The sequence below is a fragment of the Leguminivora glycinivorella genome, chromosome 25, assembly GCF_023078275.1.
Source record: "Leguminivora glycinivorella isolate SPB_JAAS2020 chromosome 25, LegGlyc_1.1, whole genome shotgun sequence".
In the NCBI taxonomy this organism is placed as follows: Eukaryota; Metazoa; Arthropoda; class Insecta; order Lepidoptera; family Tortricidae; genus Leguminivora; species Leguminivora glycinivorella.
In genome coordinates, this window is record NC_062995.1 from 7,120,914 (window position 1) to 7,139,229 (window position 18,316).

An 18,316-nucleotide genomic window follows, 5' to 3' on the forward strand; every position below is an offset into this window, starting at 1 on the left:
GAAGTCTTTAAATTTTTAATTTTTCATACAAAATAAATATTAGCTTCAATGTACGCCGTTATTGTTGTCATTGACGTTGTCTGTCACACTTTAGACTTAACAGAATTCGCAATACATTACCTCTTAGAAAAAACTTTCAAGGGTGATAAAAATCAAAATACAAGTTATTTTTAAAAGTCGCCGAACAAATGTTGATCAGTATAAGTGCGTTTTCACATTATCCGATCCGATATCGGATGTCGGACCGATATCCCATACATTACAGGCGCCATCTTGGATTTTTTCTATTGAAATGCTTCCGACATCCGATATCGGATCGGATAGTGTGAAAACGGCTTAAGGAGAATAGCCTAGAGTTTAATTCTTCGCCTTTGTTACAGGCCCCACTCTGTATATGTACCTAGAAAACATCATCATCTTCCTTGCGTTATCCCGGCATTAGCCACGGCTCATGGGAGCCTGCGGTCCACTTTGACAACTAATCCCAAGATTTGGCGTAGCGTAGGCACTAGTTTTTACGAAAGCGACTGCCATCTGACCTTTCAACCCAAAGGGTAAACTAGACCTTATTGGAATAAGTCCGGTTTCCTCACGATGTTTTCCTTCACCGAAAAGAACCTAGAAAACATATCATAATTATACAAAATAAAATAAAACTAAAAAAACGGATTATATTCATTATACGCGATATAATCTGATTCCATAAATTTATTTCATGAGTAACTATCGCGGTGACAGAAGACAATATTATATACACAATTTATTATATTATAAAAGTTTTTTAATTTATTTCTTCCAAGGCTACACACGTTTTAATAAAAAAAACTGTGATAAGTTTAATAATTAAACTAAAAGGTCAAGTATTTATGCACGAAATCATGTATGCAAATATGTAATATATATGGTGGTGTTTTTACGCAAGTATCAATAATGGTTAGTCCGCAACGCCACTGACGGCGTGGCGGTACCGACCATGAATGCTATCCCTTTCGCTCTAGCCGCACGTAAGGTTGGTTCGAAGAGGATCGCACGCTATGTCTGTACCGCAGGCTACAATCGTTATGCTTCTGGTTATAGTGTGCGTCTGCACACAGGCGCACGCCAGCGCCGCCGGCGTCGAAATGCGAGCAAGCAGATTTTTTGAAAGCGCTCTTAAGTTTGTACATTAGGATCACGTCTCCGATTTGGATAAAAATTGGTAGGCTGATAGAGTCCATGATGCTGAGCAAGATCCACTAGGTTTCCCAAAATGTCCTATGCAGTTTGTATGAAACCTTCCTTTTTTGTTATCAGATTTCTATACATTTTCGGTAACAAAAAAGGAAAGTTTCATACAACCAACCCAGGATATTTTTGGGAAACCTAGTGGATCTTGCTCAGGATCATGGACTCTATCAGCCTACCAATTTTTATCCAAATTGGAAACGTGATCCAAATGTACAAACTTAACGGGAATTGCTTAAGTGTGAACAAATGTTGCTACAGTTTGGCCAGTGTCGTTCTCATCTGTGTTAAAATTATTATTACATCAAGATTACATCGTAAGTTTAAGGTGCACCCAGACGGGACAGTCAAATTGGCAATTTGATAGGCTAATCGATATACCAACTTTTCAATGATTTCGACAGATCAAAAGGTCTGTAGACACCTAATTAGAGATACAATTTTAATTTCAAACCAGCAATGATATTATATGAAAATTATATAGATATTTATGATATATTATACTTCTCAAAGCGTGGAAGATACTTTATCCACATAGATATTATATGTGATAAAATTGGAAGCATAATACATCGGCTGGGAATGAATAATATTTTATAATAAAGACTAGTAAAGTTATATGTTTTACCTACAGGCTCGGAAACCTTTTTATGCTTTAAAACTAGTGGGTAAAAACGCATGTTATCCATCCACTACCTCGAAAATCGAACAGGCCAAAATTTGTACCTCTCATTTGAAACTAATATACTTATTCTTGTTTTAAACTAGTCTGTTACGTGTACTTTACAACTTGTCGATATATTGTTATCGACATATACCCTTCACTATTTTTATTTTTCTGTTCCTGGCAAGACTTTACCTGTCAGTAATTTGTCAATTTAGTCCGTAGGATTGTAGATTTTACATGGATTTTACTTTAAAACATAAATTTACACAACACATATGTTAAAACATATCGTTTGGCTGTTTATTGTAAAATGAAGATCATCAATGCGAAACGTAGATTTGTATTATCATAACATACGGTTACAGTTTAAGAGGCAACAGGAGCGAAAATGTTAAAATGTAAAGGAAACTCGTGTAACTAACTAGATTTATAGAAAAAAAAAATCTTCTTTAAGGACAATTCAGGTAAAAGATATTACGATAAATCTTTAAAATCGAGGTACCGCTCTCAACTGTTTCCTCCTCCAAAACTTAAATCGGAACGAAACTTGAGAATCTAAATAACAATTAATTAATCTGTGTGTCCTCGGTTCGTTTTTAGGGTTCCGTAGTCAACTAGGAACCCTTATAGTTTCGCCATGTCTGTCTGTCCGTCCGTCCGTCCGTCCGTCCGTCCGTCCGTCCGTCCGCGGATAATCTCAGTAACCGTAAGCACTGGAAAGCTGAAATTTGGTACCAATATGTATATCAATCACGCCAACAAAGTGCAAAAATAAAAAATGGAAAAAAATGTTTTATTAGGGTACCCCCCCTACATGTAAAGTGGGGGCTGATATTTTTTTTCATTCCAACCCCAACGTGTGATATATTGTTGGATAGGTATTTAAAAATGAATAAGGGTTTAATAAGACCGTTTTTTGATAATATTAATATTTTCGGAAATAATCGCTTATAAAGGAAAAAAAGTGCGTCCCCCCCCCCCCCCCCCTCTAACTTTTGAACCATATGTTTAAAAAATATGAAAAAAATCACAAAAGTAGAACTTTATAAAAACTTTCTAGAAAAATTGTTTTGAACTTGATAGGTTCAGTAGTTTTTGGGAAAAATACGAAAAACTATGGAACCCTACACTGAGCGTGGCCCGACACGCTCTTGGTCGGTTTTTTTGGCTTACTGTTATGAATTTTGAACATCACACCTTTTTTTGCGGCATAATCGATTTGGCCGTTTTTGAAGAATTTTGATGAGTTCTAGCGCCTTTAAATCAATAAAAGCAAAAGGTCCGACACAGATAAAAATTAAAATAATAGTGTTGAGAAAATCATCGCTCTAGCTTCAAAAACCAGAGAGGAAATAGTTGTGAGTGTTCGTATGGAGAATTGGCCGCTCCTGTTGCGCCTTAACGTTCACTAGCCACCATCCTTCTCGTGTTATTCCGGCATTTGCCACGGCTCATGTGAGCCTACGGTCCGCTTTCACAGCCATTCCCTAATATTAATTTTAATTGTTCTTTCCGTTTAGAAAACAAAATATCAATGGAAATAAATTGATTAGGTATTGGATCGTCTATGAATATGATGAAGTATTTTCCTAAAATTACGTACGTTTACTTGTTAATGTTATGTGGTGCGCTCTCGTACCTGAGTCGCAGGTTTGTGGATAATAGAGTGCTGATAAAGCCTGAAACTATGAGGCTGCACCATAAACTTCTGCAAAAGTACTACGAAGCTCGGAAGGTAAGTAAAGTATATATTAATTGCACAAGCAGCGCCTCTCCAAGCCCTCTTTCTGGCGCCCTTGTTTACTACCAAGATTGCAAATATACAAAGTCATAAAAAATTTAATCGTTGTATATTACAACGGCGGGCGGCGGGCGGGCGGGTGGTCTAGTGGTAAAGACGTTAGCCGCGTAAGCTGAAGACCCGGGTTCGATTCCCGGCTCGGCCACCAGTGGGCCTTGCCGTTTTTTCTTTCGTGTATATGATATCTATTTCAATTTATAATTTATATATATGTAGTAGTGTGACTACTTGAAAAAAGAACAAATCAAAAATATTCAATAAAATAATTTGATTTGTTCTCTAGTTGTAGAAATAGTTTTTTTTTTTCAAAAATATTACACTTCATAAAAGTGGCAAAAAAAAAAGAAATGCTCATATGTGCTGGTGCAGCATGCGTTTGAAAATTAACTTACTTGGGGGTTGTCACATCGTCAGGGGAAGTGCATTCCAGAGACGAATATCTTGTACACAGGGCCGGATCTAGGGTAGAGCGAGTGGAGCGGCCGCTCCAGGCGCCAAGCCATGGGAGCGCCCCAAAATGCAAATGATGGCAAAAAAGAGCCTCGTTTGCAAGTTTGGTAAAAAGAAGTAACATCAAGCGTCATAACTCCATTTCGCTCTACCCTGATTGAGAATTCTGGCCGGCTCTGTGTCCAACTGTACAAATTTATTTAGGCACGAGGGCATCTCAATATGCACTAGTCAGATAAATAACTATTATTACTGGCCGGTCTGGCTCAGTCGGTAGTGACCTTGCCTGCTAATCCGCGGTCCTGGGTTCGAATCCCGGTAAGGGCATTTATTTGTGTGATGAGACAGATATTCGTTCCTGAGTCGGATATTTTTCGATGTGTATAAGTATGTATTTATCTATTTAAGTATGTATATCGTCGCTTACCACTCATAGTACAAACTTTGCTTAGTTTGGGGCTAAGTTGATCTGTGTAAGGTGTCCCCAATATTTATTTATTTATTTATTTATTATTTACAGGACTGGACGGTATCAAACCTAGGAAAGTGCCTGTTCAAATTCTCTAGCACGCGCCCCCCGACGTGTGAAGTAATAAACCATCCAGAACTTATACATCCGGACAGCAACCTTTTCCACATTCTGATCTGGAGACACGAGGGTTCGACCAAGAGGAGGCACATGGACGGTTCTGGTAAACACGGGTAAATTTAACTTTGAAGTGTTAGTGGACATTACAGACAGGGTCGCATCTAGGGTAGAGTGTGTGGAGCGGCCGCTTTAGACGCCAAACCATAGGAGGAGCGCCACAATGCTGATTAAAAAAACAGGGCCGGCGCTGATCACAGATATAGGAAGGAAAGAGATCGAACATACCACATGTCGGACGATTTGTATTGAATACACCTGTCAAGTTATTTAAGTGGGTTAAAAAAATGGAATTAAATTCCAAGTGTTATGGCTCGTCGATGATTCCGCCAACGTCAAGGTATAGAGAAAGGTACGCGTTTCATGAATTCAATTGGCCGCTGAGCCAGCATTTTACAATTTTTATAGTACCAAGATTTGGTTGACCGTCTAAATTCATATTACATTATTATGGGCTACAATGTCGTTCATTATATTTATTTTTATTTGTCCCTTGTTCCAGTAAGGACCCGCTACGCGGGTGCAGCGTACAAAACTGCAGGTTTACAGAAAACGACGACTCTTGGATTCCTTTTGTGGACGCAGTTGTTGTGCATTTAAACAAAGGTCAGTAAAATATTTATTTAATATATACTGCATAAATAATTTTACCATTAAATGTAAATATAACACAAATATTATTTGAAAAGTTTAAGGATATAATAATCAAGGGCAGATCTAGGGAAGAGCGAGTAGTGTGACCGCTCTAGACGCCCAATGGTAGGATCGGCGTCAAAAAGTAGGTATAACATTTTTTTAAACAATGCGTATCAAAATTTTAATCCTTGCTCTACCTCTATAATAAGGACCAAGAACATTTTACAGCCCTTTTACCAAATTGGCAGCAGCAAAGCAAACGGAAGCCGCACCAACGCTGGATATTCTGGACGGAGGAGCCTCCAGTCTACACGTTCTCTGGGGCCGAACCGGGCACAGTCAAGCCCCGTTTAAAGGATATGGCCAATATCTTTAACTGGTCAATGACATACAGGTAAATATTTTTACTAAAACATAATAAATTTAATGTCGTGTCGTCATTACGATAGTTAGATAGGTTTGCAAAATTAAAATAAAATTCAGTACGCAATGCAATAATGACGACCGGTCTGGCTCAGTCGGTAGTGACCCTGCCTGCTGAGCCGCGGTCTTGGGTTCGAATCCCGATAAGGGCACTTATTTGTGTGATGAGCACAGATATTTGTTCCTGAGTCATGGATGTTTAGGTATGTATTTATCTATCTATTTAAATATGTATATCGTCGCTTAGCACCCATAGTACAAGCTTTGCTTAGTTTGGGGCTTAGTTGATTTGTGTAAGGTGTCCCCCAATATTTATTACTTATTTATTTATAATGAGTCTTTGGCTTACAAGCATATCTTGGACTTTAATTATTTTTAGATCGGACTCTGACATCCCAGTTCCTTATGGCCGAACGATACCTCTCTTGTACCCAAAATTCAACGACATACATGACGCAAAACCATCAGATTTGGTCCCGTATTGGTCACGGAAGCAGACTAAAGTTTTGGCCACCATCCTGATGTCTCGCTGCTTTCCATTTCGCATGAACTTCGTGACGCAACTGCAGAAGTTTCTGTATGTAGACTTTTACGGAGGATGTTCGAAGGTTCCAGGCCATATATATAAGTAAGTGATCATACTCGATGAGGATTGAAAGAGTTTCTAGTTATGGTAACAGTTTTTTTTTTCGGGGATAAGTATGTAAGATGTATTTAGGATATTACTTTGCTAAAGTCGCCGTCAATAGAATTTGTGAACACTGTAAATGAACCTTGTAGTTAAAATGTCTTTAATTTACATTTTAACTCATTAGATACTGGCTAAATCCATTTGTTATTTAATCAATTTATATCACATTATGATTTCCAACTTTTAAAATAATAGAATTGTTCTAGAATATTGATATTTTATAGAATGGCTTGTTAACATTGTTGACAATTTCTGTTGACGGTGATTTCAGGTAGCTTCTGATTAATAGAATAAACGTTTCTTTACCAAACCATTAGTTAACCAACTAATAATAAACTACTACCTAATACAGTGGAAAAAAGTATTACGTTTATAGGACAGGTAAAAAAAAATTACAGTTATCTAATTATGCCAAGGTCAAGCTATTTAGTCTAATGGTAATATTTCGGATGTAAATGTTTGTTCAAGTCAACACATTTGTTCGGTGTCTTTTAAGTAAGTCCTTGACAGAGTAAGTATCTAATCTATTACATTCTGCTCTTCAGGTGTCCCGGTAATTGGATGGCAGACTGCCCAGTGCTGGAAGAATATCTTTTCTACCTCGCGATAGAAAATTCCATGTGCCGCCAATATATATCAGAAAAGGTTTTTCATCACGCATACTCAAAAGGCGCCATACCTATCATCATGGGGATACCTTTGGTAGACTGTATTAAGCTTTTGCCTCCTCATTCTTTCCTGCATGTTGATAGTTTTCCCTCTTTAAAAGAGTTAAGCAATGAAGTTAACAGTGTAAGAAATAATATGAGTAAATTACTGGAGTACCACGCATGGAGAGTTAATTTTGAAGTTGTGGAAGAACTTGGTTTTCAAGGCACTAGATCTTGGGCCTTGTGTAGAGTCTGCGAGGCTTTAAACTATAATAGTAATGCTAACCAAAACTATGGTATAGAGGATATTATGTTGTATTTGGACCCAGCTGTGTGCTGTTCCAAGAATCTGAAATAGTTTCATTTTTATAAATCGACAAATTATGTATGTAGTTTTACAACACAAAATGGCTCCTTTTGCTTTATGTGCAATAAGGCCTAGAATCCCCAGCGCCGACCTGAGCCCTCGATCAGGGTAGAGCGACATGGTTTCTGGCGCCCTTCCAACCAAAATTGCAGACGACGCGCCTTTTTTTTCAATTGCTATTTTGGCGCCCCTCCTATGGTTTGGCGCCTAGAGCGGCCGCACCACTCGCTCTATCCTAGATCCGGCCCTGATTCCATCTGAAATGATTATGAAAAGTAAAAGGTATGGAAGGTCACATATATTGCAAATATATTATATTGAATATTATGTAACATAAATTTACGTTCTTGTGACTCGACGATCCGCTACAGGAGATAAAATCATGACATTTATGTTTTTTTATGCAAAAACATTATTCCTTGTTCATTTATTATTCTTGTAACTTACATACAATTTATAATCAAAATCTGTATTATGAAATAAACTGTCTCTTTATATCTTGCAATGTGTTTTCATTTAGAGGTATTAGCAGTTATTTTCATTTAGTAGTTTTAGTAGTTTATCATTATCCTGCAAACCAAGCACCAAAACACAGAACTTAATTTAGATAGAAGAAACAAAAACAAATTCATATATAGGGGCCGAGCGTGTCAAATTTTGTACTGAAGTTGATTCTTGCCTGTAATTTTAAATATGTCTCAGGCTCTTGATTGTTCATAATTTTTGTGTTGTTGCAATTGAATATCACGTAACGAGGCATTTTTTATGTTTTGGTTGACTTCAACTTACAAAAATTGACGCCCGAAAGCTGCAAGCTGCGAGTAAAGACGGACAACTCAGTGGATTTCACTGAGTTCATTTGACACGCTAAGTAGATACGTTTGCTTGATCTATGGTACCTATATATGACATCTGTGCACCAAAAGATGACGTGAGACTCGAAACGAAACGAAACGCCCTGACTAAACTAACTCCATTTGTTAATCCCAAGTTTTGGCGTAGACACTAGTTTTAAGAAAGGGACTTCCATCTGACCTTCCAACCGAAAGGGTAACTAGGTCTTATTGAAATTGGTCCGGTTTCCTCATAATGTTTTCCTTCACCGAAAAGCGACTGGCAAATATAAGTACCTACCTATAGGAGCATGACGTCCAATGGCAGATATATTTATTCGTTTCATGGAAAATGCGGAAAAAATATAAAGTAGTGCAACTTCTTGCATTCACACATACTTGAAACTTACGCACTTTGATTTTAGTGACCAATCAGAGATACTCTAGATAAAAAGCTCTTTCATTTGATATGTAACACTAACTAATGCAACTTAAATGAATAATAAAATCAAAAAATAAAATAAAATCATCGTAACTTTTACTGGGTACTAGGGGAATGCTATGCTATTAATCGGCCATGGTCTGGTGGGTACTATTGTAAATTCTTGACGTAAGTTTTGTTGGTGTCTGACTTATGAGTATTTATGGGTATTTATACTAGTATTCTAATGAATTAAGTAGGTGGATAGCTATCGAAGCCTTAAGTTACGTAATTATAAGAATACTTAATCAACAACCTGTATGTACTTTAGCCGTTGGAGCATTTGTGTGTATTGCACATTTTGATTGTTTATATAACATTTAGTTAATTTAATTTTTACAAAATGTAATTTAATGGATGACTGTTATTGGCCTTCTTATACGTAAGCAGTAGTATGTCTTAGTTATATTTACGGCTGTTGTTATCCTGAATACCAATAAAATAAAATAAAAAACTAGTTTCAAAAACTTTGATGGTTAATTTTCACTTTTATGCATTTAAATTACATGCCCGTCTTCGGTTCGGTTTTAAACACTACGCGTCATGTTGTAGAACTATTTTTTTATACTACTTAAACTGATCTGTCAACGAACCACATAGATCAAAATAAAAGCGCCCTCCTGACTATAGTAGTAGTAGTAATCACTTTATTGTGTAATTACAACAGATGTATATACAGTTTACAGGAACAGAGGTACAAAGGCGAACTTATCCCTATAAGGGATTTCTTCTAGCTAACCTTAGATTAGATGAAACATAAAAGTAGGTAAGATAGACAAACTTACAGAAGTACAATAAAAGGTACAAAAAACCAAAATAATGTCCACATAATAATAATATGAAAGTCGAAAGGGCCTCTACGCGTTGACTTCGGCCCCGCGCACGCCTCCCAAAGGTCCGGAATACCATTGTTCCGTGATGGGAAAGACATATGAAATAAACTGCATACAATAGTCATATATTCCTAAAAATTGATTGAACATGTAGGAGCGAAGGTTTAATTCCCATAGAAAATTTGAATTTTGTGCCCTTTTTTAGTGTCAAAATTTTGTTAACACTGCAAAATGGCGCATTTAAGGCCGGTAACAGACAGTCTTAAAATTCAAAATCTGAAAAAAAGATTTATATACAATCTGTCAGATCAATCTGAAAATTCTGTCAGATTGATCTGGCAGATTGTATACAAATTTTTTTCAGATTATGAATTCTAAGACTGTCTGTGGCGAGCCTAACACCTTTACAATTTGTTGTAAAAAAACACAAATTCATAGACAACAAAATTTATGCATTGGTATTTAAAACAAGTTTCTTGACATCAAGACCAGGGATAATATTTAATACTATGATTTCATATTTAAAACAGGAACTAATATTTAATTAGGATATTTAAAGTCTAACCAAAAATATATGATTAATTACGCGCCATTAAGTTGCGGAATTTCGTTAGAAATATTTTTTTCATACTATACCTAACTGTCACCAGCTGTCACCGAATAACAGAGCGCCCTCTTGACAATAGTCATATATGTATTTCTGGTCAGGGATGGGTCAGGGTCAGGGTATACCCTTCTGTCATCCTATAGACTCTTATAAACCATTCTACAGACGGTCAACTAAATCTAGGCTAGTCCTATTGACTAAAAACACAATTTAATAACTCATATATTATTAAAAAAAAAATTGGGGCACCAAATAAGCAAAGCTTGTACTATGGGTTCTAGGCCACGATACTCTTACTCGTACTTATATCAACTTATTTAAATAAATACATACTTATACATATAGAAAACATCCATGCAGAATGCATCTCATCACACAAATAAATGCCCTTACCCAGATTCGAACCCGGGACCGCGGCTTAGCAGGCAGGCTACGCGCTAGGAAAAACCGGTGGTATTGTATATTATTTTTTAGACATAAATGTTTGGCTGGAATGTAAGTCAGTAGATCATGAAATTCATGAATATGAGACATAGATTCTTATTCTCATAACACACGGTTAAAGCTGAACGTCCACAAGCATGCGTTATAAATATTTTTTTGTTGTATAATCATTTAGTCGATTGCTTTACAAGAGTGCAAAATCAGTGAGCGAATAACAACTACTATTTATAATTTTTCACCACACCAACTGGTAAAGGCTTTCTTTGCTATTCGAAAACAGATAGCAAAATTGCATTTTATCCACAAGGGGGCAAAGTAATTTCATACGAATTTTAACTCGATGTCTTAATCTGGCTGCTAGATTTTACCTATAAATGATGTTTTCGAATCATAAATATTGAATAAATTGATCGATTTCATTTATTTTGATGTTTTATAGTCAGTATTTTTTTCGTGTTGGTGTGGTGAAAAATTTTGTGTTTCACTCGGTGGCAAAGTTTGTTTAGGTAACCTTCGTGCCTTGATACCCTCGCAACGCTCAAGATTCCACTTTTTGAACCACTCGCTACGCTCGCGGTTCAATATTGGAATCTTTCGCTTGCTCGGATATCAATATTGGCACGTGCGGTTAAACAACTACTTTGCCCCCTTGTAAAACATACATACATACATACATACAATCACGCCTGTATCCCATAAAGGGGTAGGCAGAACACATGAAACTACTAAAGCTTCAGTGCCACTCTTGGCAAATAAGGGGTTGAAAGAAAACGAAACTGTGACATTGCAGTGACAGGTTGCCAGCCTCTCGCCTACGCCACAATTTAACCCATATCGCACAGTCGCCTTCTACGACACCCACGGGAAGAAAGGGGGTGGTGAAATTCTTAACCCGTCACCACACAGGCATTTCTTTAATATATAAATACCTAAAATAAATAAATAAATAAATAAATGTTTATTCAAAACTAAAACTTAAAACTAAACTTTAACTTCTACCAAACCAGAGTATGGTTATGAGTATGAGTATGGCATCTTATTTCGATTTTTAAAATATTATATTTTAAAATAATAAGAAGTCACTTTGATTCCTCCTAGAAAGAGGGAAAAATGCGAGTTTACTCCCTTCTAACATCAATAATATGATGGGTTAAGCTGCGTCTATAAACTAGATTAAGGCACTTCCGCAAATGGCTAAAGTGAGACCAAATGTGCGTTGATCTTTATCAAACGCTACGATTTCATGCTTCCATGTCACAACATTGATTCTAGATTCTAGTCATCAGACTTGATCTAAAATTTGCTGATATTGCACACAACTAGGAAACTTGTTCTACTTATTCAAAGCTAAAAACATGTTCAAAGTTTTTAACTTTTACAAAAGATTCGTTTCACGTCTTTAAATTTCTAAATAACCTAAAATTATTTTTTACACATTTTTAGCAAAAAAATATACAAATTTTTGATATCCCTCTGTTAAGAAAATTTTTGATCGATGGAAATAATTTGACTGTTTTAATAAAGATGAATGTGTTCAATAATTTTCTAAAAATTATTACGTACGTTTCTTTGTTCATGTTATGTGGTTTGCTCTCCTACTTGAATCGCAGGTTTGTGGATAATAGGATGCTGATAAAGCCTGAAACTATGAGGCTGCACCATAAACTTTTACAAAAGTACTACGAAGCTCGGAAGGTAAGTCAAAATTCAGGGCCGGATCTAGGTTAGAGCGAGTGGAGCGGCCGCTCTGGGCGCCAAACTATAGGAAGGATGCCAAAATGGCAATTGACAAAAAGCAGCCTCATTTGCAATCTTGGTAGTAACCAAGGGCGCCAGAAATCCATTTCGGTCTACCTGTTACAGAAAACTTTTTATATGGATGTGGATAAAGTTATGTATGCAACTGGACTGTTATTAAGCATGAGTGCCTCTCATTATGCAGCAGTCACATAAATAAATAACTAATATCAAGTATGTGTAATATGGTATATGTAAATAAATTATCTTAACTTACCTTATCAATAGGCATACCGGGATTGACAATCTCATACAAAACAATATATTTCTGAAATGGTCCACAATGCATGGATAAAACTAGACTTCAGAATCACGTTTTCATCAATATTTTTCGTCTTTTTAATTTATTTTCAGAACAAACGACATACTTTTTCATTTTGATATATAATGATATCACTTCAATATACATTTTGAAAAAAAAAAGAAATTGATGATAGGAGTCATCAGTCTAGATATTATATTTTCCCCTCACTAGCTCGGAAACACGTGTTTTGTCCTTTAATACCAGCGGGTAAAAACGCATTTTATCCACTAGTGCGTAAAGTAATTTGACCTTGAATAAAGTCAAATTAACGGCTTTAAAATTGATAAAAGAAGGTGAATCTAGTAATAAAGATGATTTACCACCTGTGGAACTACTGGAAGTTGTGATAAACGCATTTTTTGCGTTGTAGTTTCCTCGCCATAGTGAGGGGAAAAGTTTTGTGTTACACTCGGGTGCAAATGTATTTTAATTCTCATGTGTTAAAAAAACTCGCAAGTTCAGGATTCTATTCTCGAACCACTCGCTTCGCTCGTGGTTCAACTATAGAATCCTTTCACTTGCTCGTTTTTCAATTCCACACTCGGCGTTAAAATACAACTTTGCCCCCGTGTATACCAAATAACTATATTTAACGAAGATTGTCAATCCTCTATAAATCATCCTTGGTATTACAGGACTGGATGGTGTCAAACCTAGGAAAGTGCCTGTTCAAATTCTCCAGCACGCGTCCACTAACGTGTGAAGTAATAAACCATCCAGAACGTATACATCCGGACAGCCACCTTTTCCACATTCTGATCTGGAGACTCGAGGGTTCGATCAAAGAAAGACACATGAACGGTTCTGGTAAACACGGGTAAATTTAACTTTGAAGTGGTAGTGGAAATTACAGACAGGGCCGCATCTAGGGTAGAGTGGAGCGGCCACTCTGGGCGCCAGACCATAGGAGAGGCGCCACAATGGCAATTGATTAAAAAACAGCCTCATTTGTGTCTTTGTTAAAAAAAGGCAACCGAAGGCGCTATAAGCCGCATTTAATTCTAATTGAGTGCTCGAGACATCACAGATATAGGAAGAAAAGAGATCGAACATGTCACTTGTCGGACGATTTGTAATGAATACACCTGTCTCAAGTTCTGTAACCCACAGTACCCACACTTTTGTAAATGAACGCTCCTATTGAGCTGTTACGCAATTAACGCAATACACGCGTAAATTTCCATGTCTATGTATATACGGACGACCAGCGAGGCGTGTAATCACGCACACATACAACGACAACTGTATACTCAATGAGCTTATAACTGCGACACGTCTGCAGGCTAGTGTTAGGCCAGCAACAGACAGTCTTAAAATTCATAATCTGAAAAAATCATAATCTTATGAAATCAGATCAAGTGCACGAATTCTCATACGATTTCGCAATTGTCCATACACAGTCTTATTTTTAAGATTATGATTTTTTTCAGATTAATCTGAGAGGTTGCGAATATACTGAATTTTAAGAATGTGTGTGGCAAGGCGCTCGATCTGATTTCATTTTGATTTTTTAAGATTTTGAAATTTAAGATTGTCTGTTGCCAGCCTCATGGCTCGTCGATGATCGATGATGGTTTAGGAAGATACGCGTTTCATGAAATCAAATGGCCGCTGAGCTAGAAATTTTTCAAATTTACCGATTTTTTTTGTGCCATTGATTGGCCGTCTATTTGTGCGTTCGAAATTCTTATTACATTATTATTGTCTAAAATGTCGCACATTGGTTTTATGTGTAATCCTTCCTTGTTTCAGTAAGGACCCGCTACGCGGGTGCAGCGTGCAAAACTGCAGGTTTTTAGACAACGACGACTTTTGGATTCCTTTTGTGGACGCTGTTGTTGTACATTTAAACAGGGGTCTGTAAAATATTTATGTAAGGTCAGTGCGGGCAAGACCGGCATACTTTATTTGAAGTAAAATTTGAGGGGGCGGATAAATGTAGTTGGAGTAATCCGCATGGTCCTATGGGCTAACAAATATTATATTTTACAAAGTTGTCATAATATTTTGGTGTAAAAGTAAACTTATGTGATAAAAATCACGTTTTTTTAAGGCTCGGTGGATTGACCGTCCCCCCGCACTGAGTAAGGCAAGACCGTCTAGTGCTCTTTGTCGTGTAATTTCATGTGGGAATACGTATCAGAATCATGATCATTGTTATATCCTCTAATAATAGTGAATAATGGGATAGACATTAAAACAAATAACATTGAAATTTTCTACATATCAGCATTTTTCTATTTATAAGGCAAGACCGGAAATGTCTCGTAGATGAGGTTCATAGCCTTTTTTTTGGGTCAGACAAAAGCAAAGCCGGAACTCAGAATTAAAATTAAGTACCTGCCACACCCGCTTACACTAGACTTATTTCCCATGAAGCTTAAAAAAGGTGCCTTACTCTTAAATTTGCTTCCCACTTTCCGAATAGGCACAATTTCGAAGTTTCAGAATATAAAACAATAAATTGATCGCGTTTTAAGAGCATTAAGAGAGTACTAGACAGGAAGAACGATTATTAAATTACTACGTTACATACATAATGTACAAATATTCCGACAGCTAATAGTTTATTTTAATTTTTCGCGTGACCATGTTGAACTCGATGTTCGAGTTCGAAACGAATCAACTTTATTATTAACTAGTGTTCGTCCTAGGGATATCTATTTAAGACCAATGGATTAAGTATGAATAAGTGGTATACCTTCGAAGGTGTAAGAAGCTGTAGATATATAAATACAAAAGTTATATTAATTAGACGGTCTATCCAGGTAGACGGTCTTCCCGGCACTAACCTTAATGTATACTGCACTATGAATAATTTTACCATTAAATGTAAATATAACACAAATATTATTTAAAAACATTAATCAAGGGCGGATCTAGGGTAGAGCGAGTAGTGTGGCCGCTTTAGGCGCCCAATTGTAAAAGCGGGGGCAAAATTTATTTTTAACGAGTGGTGCCAAAATTATATCTCGCTCTACCTCTATAATAAGAACTAAGAACATGTTGCAGCTCTACTACCAAATTGGCATCAGCAAAGAAAACGGAAGCCGCACCAACGCTGGATATTCTGGACGGAGGAGCCTCCGATCCACACGTTCTCTGGGGCCAATCGGGGCACAGTCGTGCCCCGTTTAAAAGATATGGCCAATCTCTTTAATTGGTCTATGTCATATAGGTATTTCTTTTTTCTGAAACATGGTATAAAATGTTGTCATTACGTTAGTTAGCTCAAGAGAACTGTAAAGGAATTTTATACAATATTTCAGGCCTAAGTTTGGTTTTAACTTGCAGTCACAAATATTTATGACACAATATCTAGGTATTAATTAATAAAACAATTTTAAAAAAACTTTAAGGGACTTTACAGACGTGCCGACTGCAGCTCGTACAGAGCCTTAAGCATATTTGATTTTGGTGCGTTTTGACACTTTACTAATTAATTTTTCTGTTGTTTTATATACAAATTTTACTTTGTTTGTGTTTGTCTATAACACGCACTTTAAAACTTGTTACTTATAGGCGTCTTTATTAATGTGAAAAGTAGTAGGTACTTTTATATTCCATGTCGAAACTTAAAAGGGTCGTAATGTCATTTGATACACGTTTGAAGAGGGAATTCGTAACTCGTAATGTTAATTAAGATATTTAACGTTTTAAGCATTTTTAATAGTATTTCTTTACACAGATTGAAGCCCCACGGTAAATTCAAGAGGGCCTGTGTTTCATTTCATTCATTTATTTATTTCATTAAACAATACATGATTGTGTTTGAAATTACGGACGTAAAATAGACAATATAAGACAATTTGTATATGCTAAAAATATATAAACTAGAGCAAGCAGGTACATTAACTTCATGATTATTATTATACAGGTCATTTCACATTTAGATCAAGCATGCTTATATTTATACTATTTATACCAATACATAATCCAATTCAATTCAAATCACATTACAGCTAAAAATTAAATTTAAATCATGTCACAACATTAATTAGGTACTCGCCATGAAATCCACTACTGAGTATAGGCACTGGTCTAGCAGGATATTTTTTAGTTTATTTGCAAACTTATTGTGCGTACTTAGACACAAGGCCACACCGGTCATCAAATCGCTATTCGTTTCGAATTTCCTCTTTTCCGCACTTGAATCGTGGTGTACTATTACAGTACATACCTATATTGCTATTTAACGCACTAGGGTGCAAAACAGTACCTTACTGAACTATGTCCAAATTGGTCCAAATTATAAAGGGCTATATGTACTGTAAAACTTTATACAATACACGTACCTAGGTAATTTAGAACTCATGTCATGTATATTTAAACTTCCTCCAGTTGATTATTAGTTGATTATTGATGTCTCCGAGGTGCGTATTTTTCTTAGACTTCAGTTATCTTAAACGGAGAGTTATATATCCTTCTAAGTCTGTAAATCCTTTAAAAGAACAAAATAAATTAATATTTCGGCCTTAATTTGATTACACACATTCAGTAGTGCAATAATGAGTAACCTTAGAAGCATAATTATCTTGGACTATCCTTATTTTTAGATCGGACTCTGATATTCCAGTTCCTTACGGCCGAACGATACCTCTATTGTACCCGAAACTCAACAACATATATGACGCAGAACCTTCAGAACTGGTCCCATTTTGGTCACGGAAGCAGACTAGAGTTTTGGCCACCATTCTGATGTCTCACTGCAAATCGTTTCGCTTGAACTTCGTGATGCAACTGCAGAAGTTTCTGAGTGTGGACTTCTACGGAAGATGTTCGAAGGTTCCAGGCAATGCAGAAAAGTAAGTGACCATACTCGATGAGGATTGAAAGAGTTTCCTATTTCTGGTAACGTTTTGTTTTGGGAATAAGTCTTCTAAGATAGATTTAGGTTACTATTTTGTTAGGTAGTTTCTGAATAATAGAAATTAACTTTACTTCACCAAACCATTAGTTAACCAACTAATAATAAATCACTAATAATAATTTGTAGGACAGGAAAAAAAATTACAATTATCTAATTGCAACCAGGGGCCCATTTCTCAAAACTAAAAGTTACAAGTTACAAGCGGAAGTCTCTTTCCAACTTGTCATATTAGACATTGACAACCAGTTGACCATTGTAACTTGTAGCTTCGAGAAATGGGCCCCTGGTCAAGCTATTTAGTCTAATAGTAATATTTCGGATGTACCTAAACATTTGTTCGAGTAGACACATTCGTTCAGTGTCTTTAATTAAGTCCTTTACAGAGTAAATAGTATCTAATCCATTATATTCTGCTCTTCAGGTGTCCCGGTCATTGGATGGAAGACTGCCCAGTACTGGAAGAATATCTTTTCTACCTCGCGATAGAAAATTCCATGTGCCGCCAATATATAACAGAAAAGGTTTTTCATCACGCATACTCAAAAGGCGCCATACCTATCATCATGGGGATACCTTTGGTAGACTGTATTAA

The 18,316-nt window shown here is 36.4% G+C and overlaps 1 protein-coding gene across 1 annotated transcript; it reads left to right on the plus strand.

The window, feature by feature from the left end:
* The first annotated feature begins 3,495 nt into the window (after nucleotides 1–3,495).
* LOC125239521 (alpha-(1,3)-fucosyltransferase C-like) lies at nucleotides 3,496–17,663 on the plus strand. Its single transcript, XM_048147136.1, has 5 exons — nucleotides 3,496–3,626; nucleotides 4,663–4,844; nucleotides 5,291–5,394; nucleotides 5,653–5,818; nucleotides 17,411–17,663. Exons 1-5 carry the CDS (start codon nucleotides 3,507–3,509, stop codon nucleotides 17,661–17,663), a joined length of 825 nt encoding a protein of 274 aa, XP_048003093.1. The 5' UTR covers nucleotides 3,496–3,506.
* Nucleotides 17,664–18,316: the final 653 nt, after the last annotated feature.

Coding starts and splice junctions, on each gene's coding strand:
- LOC125239521 (XM_048147136.1), top strand. CDS start 3,507: ATGTTATGTGGTGCGCTCTCGTACCTGAGTCGCAGGTTTGTGGATAAT. Junction 3,627..4,662: donor AGTACTACGAAGCTCGGAAG/GTAAGTAAAGTA, acceptor TATTATTTACAG/GACTGGACGGTATCAAACCT. Junction 4,845..5,290: donor GACGGTTCTGGTAAACACGG/GTAAATTTAACT, acceptor CCCTTGTTCCAG/TAAGGACCCGCTACGCGGGT.